The sequence below is a fragment of the Nematolebias whitei genome, chromosome 4, assembly GCF_014905685.2.
Source record: "Nematolebias whitei isolate Nwh7 chromosome 4, NemWhi1, whole genome shotgun sequence".
NCBI lineage: Eukaryota > Metazoa > Chordata > Actinopteri > Cyprinodontiformes > Rivulidae > Nematolebias > Nematolebias whitei.
In genome coordinates this window covers 1,452,140-1,460,784 of record NC_056501.1, presented here as the reverse complement: position 1 = coordinate 1,460,784, position 8,645 = coordinate 1,452,140, and the positions used below count along the sequence as shown (strand labels likewise).

General features: G+C 45.4%; 3 protein-coding genes across 3 annotated transcripts in view; all 3 read left to right on the top strand.

Moving 5' to 3' along the window:
• cxcl14 (chemokine (C-X-C motif) ligand 14) overlaps positions 1-2,549 on the top strand; it is a 6,133-nt gene extending 3,584 nt beyond the window's left edge. The window contains exons 3-4 of the mRNA XM_037675137.1: positions 768-881; positions 1,326-2,549. Of these exons, the coding sequence (XP_037531065.1) occupies positions 768-881; positions 1,326-1,341 (130 nt within the window). The 3' untranslated portion in view covers positions 1,342-2,549. The remainder of the gene's footprint in view (positions 1-767; positions 882-1,325) is intronic.
• The window catches only part of LOC119408340 (leucine-rich repeat and immunoglobulin-like domain-containing nogo receptor-interacting protein 2), a 362,179-nt gene that overhangs the window by 346,309 nt on the left and 7,225 nt on the right, over positions 1-8,645 (top strand). The gene's annotated exons all lie outside the window — the stretch shown is intronic.
• Positions 7,880-8,645, top strand: part of fam13b (family with sequence similarity 13 member B) — a 236,746-nt gene continuing 235,980 nt past the window's right edge. Inside the window, exon 1 of the mRNA XM_037675138.1 lies at positions 7,880-8,096. The gene's annotated coding sequence lies outside the window, so the exon portion shown is untranslated. The remainder of the gene's footprint in view (positions 8,097-8,645) is intronic.

Sequence of the window (8,645 nt, the reverse complement as noted above, 5' to 3'; positions counted from 1 at the left end):
ACACACACACACACACACACACACACACACACACACACACACACACTTGTCGTTTCTCCACCTTCTGTCTCTCCTGATTGAAACTCTTAGTTTGGTTTGTTTCAGCGCTGCGTTCAGCTGCGCAGGTGAAGTTGATGAGCAGAATCCAGAGCTCAGATTATCACAAGAATGAAGTTAACACACACACACACACACACCCTAACCCTTTCATGTCTGCAAGCTCCATGGTGCCAGCCACACACATTAAGGACATCGTGGACGTGCAGGGAAGACAGTCCACTTGAAGGGAAGTCCTGTGTCCCAGAGTCACGTGTTTCCTGCTCCGGTCATTCAGCGGAGGCTCCGGCTGAGGCCGTGGAGGACAGGTGTCCTCCTTTCAGTCGGGCTGAATGCACCACATGCTGGCAGACTGTCTCTGCATCGTCTCGAGTGCACGGCTCGAAGTCAGACCTCCCATTCAGGCGGCCGACATGTCACCTTTGTACGTGGCAGCTCTGACGCTGATCAAGTCGATCCTTTGAATTGTGAGAACATTTCTGTGGGAATGATGCAGCCGGACCATGGTGCATTCAAGGACTTGAACTGCTTTATCATTTAGCTGAGAAGTGTTTGCTCCTCATTCCTCTAAGTGATGGCTGCGCCACAGTTTGGTGCACAAAGCTCCAGTGAAACACAGAGATGTTCTTTACTACCCCCCATCATCCCACTGCACCACCGTGACACGTGTTTGAACAGTCCTTTAACGTCTCCTCCTGCTCGCCCCGCAGTGTGACGATGGAGAACGTGTCCCGGTTCAAAGGACAGGAATACTGTCTTCACCCCAAACTGCAGAGCACAAAGAACCTCGTCAAATGGTTTCGCATCTGGAAGGACAAGCACAGGTACCTACACGTGCACGGACAGGACTCAAGTAAAATAGCTTTTCAGAGGTTGGACATGGTTTAATAAATAAAACAACTGTTTGACAGACTGATTACAGAATGCCTAGCAAGAATTTATTAACATTTATAGCTACAGTGTTTGTTGAACATAGCAGCCGTTGAAATGCACAAATGAAACGATTAAAGTGTGCAGGAAGTAAAACGCTGTCAGGAACGAGTCCTTCTTTTTGTCCACAAGAAGAAGGAAAGCTCTGCCGCTGCAGCTGGTGAGCATGAAGGAGGTGAACGCAGCTGCATCAGACCTTACGTCTGGTGATGCTGCTCGTTCACGTCAGACAGCACAAACCTGCTGCAGCTCGTTGGGCTCACGCTCAGCGTGCGCTGATTCATTCATGGTGAGTAAAGCACACAGAGGACAAGCTAACGGTCTGCTTCATTCTTCAGGGTGTACGAAGCCTAAACTCACGTCTCCTCCGACCACACGGAGCGAGTGACACCAACCTTCAACAAGTTCTCCGGGACTGCTTTGTGAAAGACACGATGGTCTTCTTCAGCCTGACAGAGCGCAGCGACAGCTGCTTGTAGTTTGTAGAGAACCTGGTGGACTCGCTCCCATCGGTCGAGCCACGTCACACACTCTTCTCCCGTCCACCTGGAGGAGGAAGACCACCACCTGTATTCAGTTAGAGCCATGGGATCAGACCTCCACCTGGAGGAGGAACCAAACATCCATCCGTTCAACACGCAGGTCTCCTGCTTTAGAGTCTGCTTCTGTTCACAGTCAGCTGTTTGTCGACTCGTCAGATGTGCACGGCTTCGGTCAACAGGTAGAACATTCAAATACAACTTTGGTGTCGATTCCCTGCAGAGCACGGCGTGTTCAAGACGGTTACTACGTTTGTAAAGAAGAACTCCATGTTTGTTTTCACTGTGTGAACATCTTCAGATGACGTGTCGTCAACCACATGTTTCTGTCATGCATTCAACCATCACATTCTTCACAGAGGTGAACATTTCCAACCAAACTTCAGAGAAGAGCAGTTTCTGGTCATGGCTCTTGTTTTCAGAGGCAGATTGTCAGAACGACATGTGGCTGAATGTGTGACGTGTTTGTGACCAATTAAACAACCATTACTGCTCCTTCTACTCCTTTATCAAAGTGTTTCCACACAACTGGAGCTCAGGAGCTCAAAGAAACGATCAGAGTTTTGCCACATGAATGAAACTTGTTTTTATGACGTGTATGATTTGTTCTTGTAGAATGAAATCCGTTAATAAAACCCGACTCGTCTTTGAGGCTGGGTCTTGGTTGGTGAGCTGCTGGAAAATAAATGTCATCATTGTGTGTAAAACAGATGTTTATTACATTAAAGGTGCAGAAACCACTTCCCCTCTGCAACACAGAGCTGTGCAGGATAAAGACTGATTTAATTTAGGATGACTCTTATCTCATTTATTGTTTCACATCTTCTGTTTTTCTCCTGTAAATTTGTGTTCATCTTTAGTTTTTGACACCAGGGTGTTGCCTGCAAACATTGGTGTCCATAAACCAACAAAACATCTCATTTTCATAACGACTCCAGTTTTATAACTTCCATTTAAATAATGTCATGCGTATACACTGACTAATACAATGTTAAGTGGACAATAAAACCCACAAGTATAAAAGTATAAAATGTGGCGTCTCCTTCAAAAACTTTGACCAACAGCGATGCCAGCAGGTGGCGCCATATACCACACGTGTAAGAAATGACGTCATGATTCAATCTTTATGAAAATGTTAATGAGCTGTGATGTGTACAAATGATGCTAGAAAATGAAAGAAAATACAAACAAATCTACAAATCAAAGCCTGTATTGTATTTATTGAAGTTCCACGAGCATGAACCTGTAAAAAGTACTTTAACATAAAACATACTTCGATATAAAGTGTCGTGTCTGCCTCAAGCTGCACATTTGATGTTTTACACTACATAAATATGATCAGTCCCTTCTCACTTGCTGTGAAGAATTGTCACTTTGAGGATGTTAATTATTCATCGCCTCAGTATCTCCATGACAACTGTTTGCTGTTCAAGACAGCAGATTTCAGTTCAGGTTGTTTCTACAGCTCCAAGTCTCAGCAGAACTCATCTCTGGGCTGAACAAACATTCACATATATAAAAACAAGTTAAGAGATGAGGAGAATTATCAGGATGTGAGTGAAGAAGAGCTCAAAGCATAAAAATGGATACAATAACACAAAAACAAAATGCATTCTGCACATGGTTATTTTAGATAGTATAGTCAGTTTCACTGTGTCAAAATAAAGTAAGCATCAAAATAAAGCTGAGAAATAAAACTCCATCCCTTCCAGTGTAATTAATCATTGATTTAAATAAAAGCTTGTAAGAGAAAAGAATATACTTTAAGAGCAGAATGAAATAAAGTGTGAGTTGTAATGTGGAGTTGTGAAAACTGCTCTAAAGTGTAAAAAATAAAGCAAATCTAATTTATTTCCCGCGCCCTGCCTGCTGCTGTCTGCAAGATGCCATCAATTTTTCTGAGCAGACCGCTGCAACAAGCTAACGGGAAAATCGAGGGGAGGCAGAGTATGCATATGTTGGTAAAAGTTGGTGCACAAAAGAAAGTCAAATCTTGGATCCAGAACAGTGGCCCCATACCGAGAGGTTGTTTTGAACGAACAGACTGGGAGGTCTTCAGAGAAGCTGCTGAAAAGGTGTGTGTGGGTGTTGGGGGGCTGGAACAATATGCATCCTCAGTTCTGGGGTACATTAGTAAATGTACCTATGACATCTCCACCATAAGAAATGTTAAGTTACTCGAACAGAAAACCTTGGTTGAATGCAGAGGTGTGCACCCTGCTGGAAGCCAGGAACACTGCCTTCAGGTCTGGAAGCTCAGAGGAGCTGAGAAGGACAAGGAAAGAGCTGGATGCTGGTATTAAGAGGGCCAAGGCCACATATGCACAGAGGATCGAGGGTCAGTTCATCTCACAAGACCCTCGGAGCATGTGGAGGGACATTAAGTGCATAATAGATTATAAAGGAAGGAGTGAACAATGGCCTAAAGACCCATCACTGCCTGACAGTTCTCATATGCCGGAAGACTGCCACCATCATCCCAGTCCCAAAGAGCTCTACAGTGACTGGTCTGAATCACTACTGGCCAGTGGCCCTCACCCTGATAGTCGCTAAATGCTTTGAAAAACTGGTCATGACTCACATCAGAACAACCATCAACATCATCGAGGACCCTCATCAGTATGCATACCGTGAGAACCGATCAACAGAGGATGCCATCTCCTCTGTGGTCCACTCTGCTCTCACCCACCTGGAGCAGAAAAACTCTTACGTCTGATCTTTGTGGACTTCATGTCTGCCTTCAACTCCATGATCCTCCAAACCCTGATGGGCAAATTACTCACACTAGGACTAAGCCCCTCCATTTGCAACTAGGTCCTAGACTTCTTAACAAACAGACCACAGTTAGTGAGGATCCACAACTTCTCTTCCTCCACCATGGCCCTTAGCACTGGCTCTCCTCAGGGGTATGTGTTAAGCCCCCTCCTGTTTACTCTGCTCACGTATGATTGTGCAGCTACCCATCCAGGCTGTCACATTGTAAAGTTTGCAGATGATACAGCGGTGGTGGGATGCATCACAAACAATGATGAGTCCAGCTACAGGCAAGAGGTGGAACACCTGGAGAGCTGGTGCAGGAAGAATAACCTTCACATCAATGTGAAGAAGACAATCAATCAACTTTATTTCTATAGCACATTTTAAAAACTGCAGGGGTAGCCAAAGTGCTGTACAATTAGACAGAAAGACAAATTAATTAAGACAATAAAAACATGCAAAGCATACACAAAGAAACATAAAAACGTACACATACCAGTTTCACGGCAGGCATGTTTTAAGATGCCATGAAAGATAAGATCATGTGATCATGATAATTTTGGGCATTTCGGAACCGAGTGGACCAACACAGACTCAAGGCAGATGTCATTAAGTTCTGCCTGTCCTCAAAACAACTGTGTGTTTATCTGAATTTGGTTCCCTTGGCTGGTCTTGAAGGCCATCTTATCTGAATTCTCCTGGAGAACATGTGATCTGACGCTCACCACCCCCTCCCTGAAGAATTTCCAACTGATAACCAGATGAACCAGCTGAATAAACTTTGTGTCATCATTTCAGGACTCTTGGATTCTCATAGATGTTATCCTTGTCCATTCCTCGACATACCTCGAGAATGTTTATGGATCTCACCGGAGGACATTGACTGACTACAGTGACCTCGAGAGCATCTATAAGCGTTGTTGACCGCTCTCGTCTCCGATTGCAGAATGTCTACTTAAATATGTGCTTGTTTGTGTGAGTTTTTTTTTAATATTAGAGGGTTTTTTTCTCAGGCAAGAAAAAAAAAGTCTGATAGGATTTTTTTTTGCCTCCAACTACTACGTGTGTCCAGTTAACCACTGTTTTTTTGTCTGTCGAAACAAGTCTCACTTGTAAATGAGTCTTTGAGGCTCATTGTGATTTATCTATTTAAATAAAGGTTGAATTAATGAAAAAAACACCATTGTGACTTTGTGAATTTGTAATTGAAAAAGTGGCAAACACCCGGGCACTCATTTCTCCACCAGCTCATGATCTGTCCATCCCATCTCAGTGTGTGGCTGTGTTTGACCACTTTGAGCCCATCTCTCTGTCCTCTCTGGAGCAGGTAATGTGCAGCATGAAGCCATCTGGTTCCCCCTTTGATGTGGTCCCCCCTCGACTGCTAAAGGAAGTTTTTCCTACCCTGGGTCCTTTTATCCTCGCTATTCTGAATAGCAGTTTATCCTCAGGTGTGGTGCCAAAGACTTTTAAACATGCTGCTGTCCAGCCCCTCCTGAAAAAACCTAACCTTGACCCCTCAGTCATGTCCAACTTCCAGCCTGTCTCCAGACTCCCATTCACCTCTAAACTACTGGAAAAAATTGTGGAGTCTCAGTTGAAACAGTTTTTGGGGGATCACGCTATCCTAAAGTTATTCCAATCTGGCTTCAAATCTCTCCATAGCACTGAAACTGCTCTACTGAAGGTTTTTAACGACATTTTCATTTCCACAGACGCAGGTGATTCTGTGCTGTTGGTCCTATTGGACCTTACATCTGCTTTTGACACCATCGACCACAACATCCTCATTTCTAGACTGGAGCAGTGGGTGGGCATCACAGGGTCAGCCCTTAAATGGTTTGGGTCCTACCTCTCTGACAGAACCTTCTGTGTCAATATCAAAGATTTTAGTTCGGCATCGACCGCACTCCAGTGGGGGGTACCGCAGGGGTCCATCCTCGGTCCCCTTCTCTTTTCTTTATACCTGCTGCCACTAGGTGCTATCTTCCGCAAACACGACATACCCTTTCATTTCTACGCCGATGATTGCCAAATTTACTTCCCCCTGAGGCACACGCTCTATTCAGCCTCTTCTTGACTGCCTGGCTGACATCTGGGACTGGATGGCTTTAAACTTCTTAAGCTTCAATGAGAAGAAGTCTGAAGTCATGCTGTTCCATCCCAGTGGCTCACTCATGAACCATGACATTGACCTTTTCTCTCTAGCCCCGCTAGAGAAACAAAAGGTGACTAATCTGGGGGTGATAATGGACCCGTCCTTAAAACTCAACAGTCACGTAAACATGATGGTCAAATCCTGTTTTTTTCAGCTGAGACGGCTGTCTAAGCTGAAGCCTATACTCTCCAAAAAGAACCTCAAGACAGTGATCCACGCCTTCATAACATCTAGGCTTGATTACTGCAATTCACTTCTGTTTGGAATCAGTCAGTCCTCCATTGCTCGTCTACAACTGGTCCAAAATGCTGCAGCCCGATTTTTAACTGGTACAGGCTATAGAGAGCACATCACGCCAGTTTTGGCCTCCCTGCACTGGCTACTCATTCACCTTCGGATCCATTTCAAAATTCTCATGTATGTTTTTAAATCACTGAACAGTTCCGCCCCATCCTATCTCACTGATCTTCTGCAGCCATATGTCCCACCGCGCTCTCTGAGGTCAGCAGACCAGATGCTTCTCTCAGTCCCAGAAACCCGTCGTAAGCTCAGGGGTGACAGGGCTTTCTCTGTCGCAGGTCCACGACTGTGGAATGAGTTGCCACTGAGTGTCCGGCAGGCTCCCACACTCTCAGTCTTTAAGTCTCGCTTGAAGACCCACTTCTATTCTCTTGCCTTTAACACGTTGTGATTTGTTTTGGTCCGGTCTGTTCTCTACTCTGTTGGCCATTTTAGTTAGCTTCTGCTGCTATTTGAATCTGTATTTCTATTTTATGTTTTCCTGTCCGCTGTGCATGTTTGGTTCTTTTGTACAGCACTTTGGTTGGCCTTGTTGCTGTTTTAAGTGCTATATAAATAAATTGGTATGGTAATTCTGTAACAGTTATCCATCCATCCATCCATTTTCTTCCGCTTATCCCGGGTCGGGTCGCAGGGGTAGCAGCCTAAGTAGGCAGGCTAAGTAGACTTCCCTCTCCCCAGCCACTTGGGCCAGCTCTTCCGGGGGAATCCCGAGGCGTTCCCAGGCCAGCCGAGAAACGTAGTCCCTCCAGTGTGTCCTGGGTCTTTCTCTGGGCCTCCTTCCGGTGGGACGTGTACGGAACACCTCACCAGGGAGGCGTCCAGGAGGCATCCTAAACAGATGCCCAAGGATTCTGTGTTTAATTGTATTTAATTCTGTAACAGTTATTTTGAAGATAATTAAATAGGAGTCTGAACACCCCGAAAAATTATTTTTACTCATAAAGATGTTAAATTAGACATTTGGTATTTTCTTAGCCTCAGTTTTAAGAATCTCGTAATGAGAGCAAACATTTGATTATATGTTACAAAGGTGTTCCCAAAAGGCGGGGTCATTATTTGGCAGCTGTCGCTGTGTTCACAGGAGAAGTGGGCGGGGCCAGTATTTGGCAGGTTTGTCCCTTGAGGGTGTGTGCGCGCGCGAGCCTGCCTCAGCTACGACTTGCAAACGGCCGTTCGAGCCAGTCTGACCGAGGCAGAAGAAAAAGCAGGAACCACAACTATTCCGAGTCTTTGCAATGTTCCCGACGATATTCCGTCTTCTTTGATCCATCGACGCTGCCGTGTCCGTGGACTTCAGAGAGCGGAGCTGAAATTAATGCATCCAGCCTCGAGTCCCTGTCGGTTCTGACCCGGTAAGATCCCGGCAGCGACTGTTAGCTCCCGCTGCTAGCAGCTTCCGCTTCTCGGCATCTTCGACGCTAGCTGCTAGCAGGCTAGGCTAACAGGCGCTGTGTCCTCATTCTGCTCCAGGCTCTGGTGTAATCCGCTTGTTCGTCCTTCTGTCCGGGTCTGTCTGTAAATGCTGACGCTGATGTGCGCAGTAATTTAAAAACGTATTTTCTTTATTTGTGCTCAGAGCTAGCAACTAGCGGCTATCATCATCTGGGGCTCCTCCGCCGGCAGTAAAACTGTCACTTGGCATTAATTATCCTCATTTAATCACAAGTCGGACAACATCTTTAATTGCTCGTGTTAGTGCCAAGAGTCTGAAAGATGACGAGCCTCGCCTGGTTCTGACCTCAAAACAAACTCGAGAATCAAGATTCGGGTCTGGTTCTGACCCACGGAGTTCTCCTGACCTGTCCTTGGTTCGGTTTTTACTGCTGGTGCCTCATTCTGTGCTGGAATGTTGTTGTTGTTGTTGTTGTTGTTGTTGTTGTTGTTGTTGTTGTTGTTGTTGT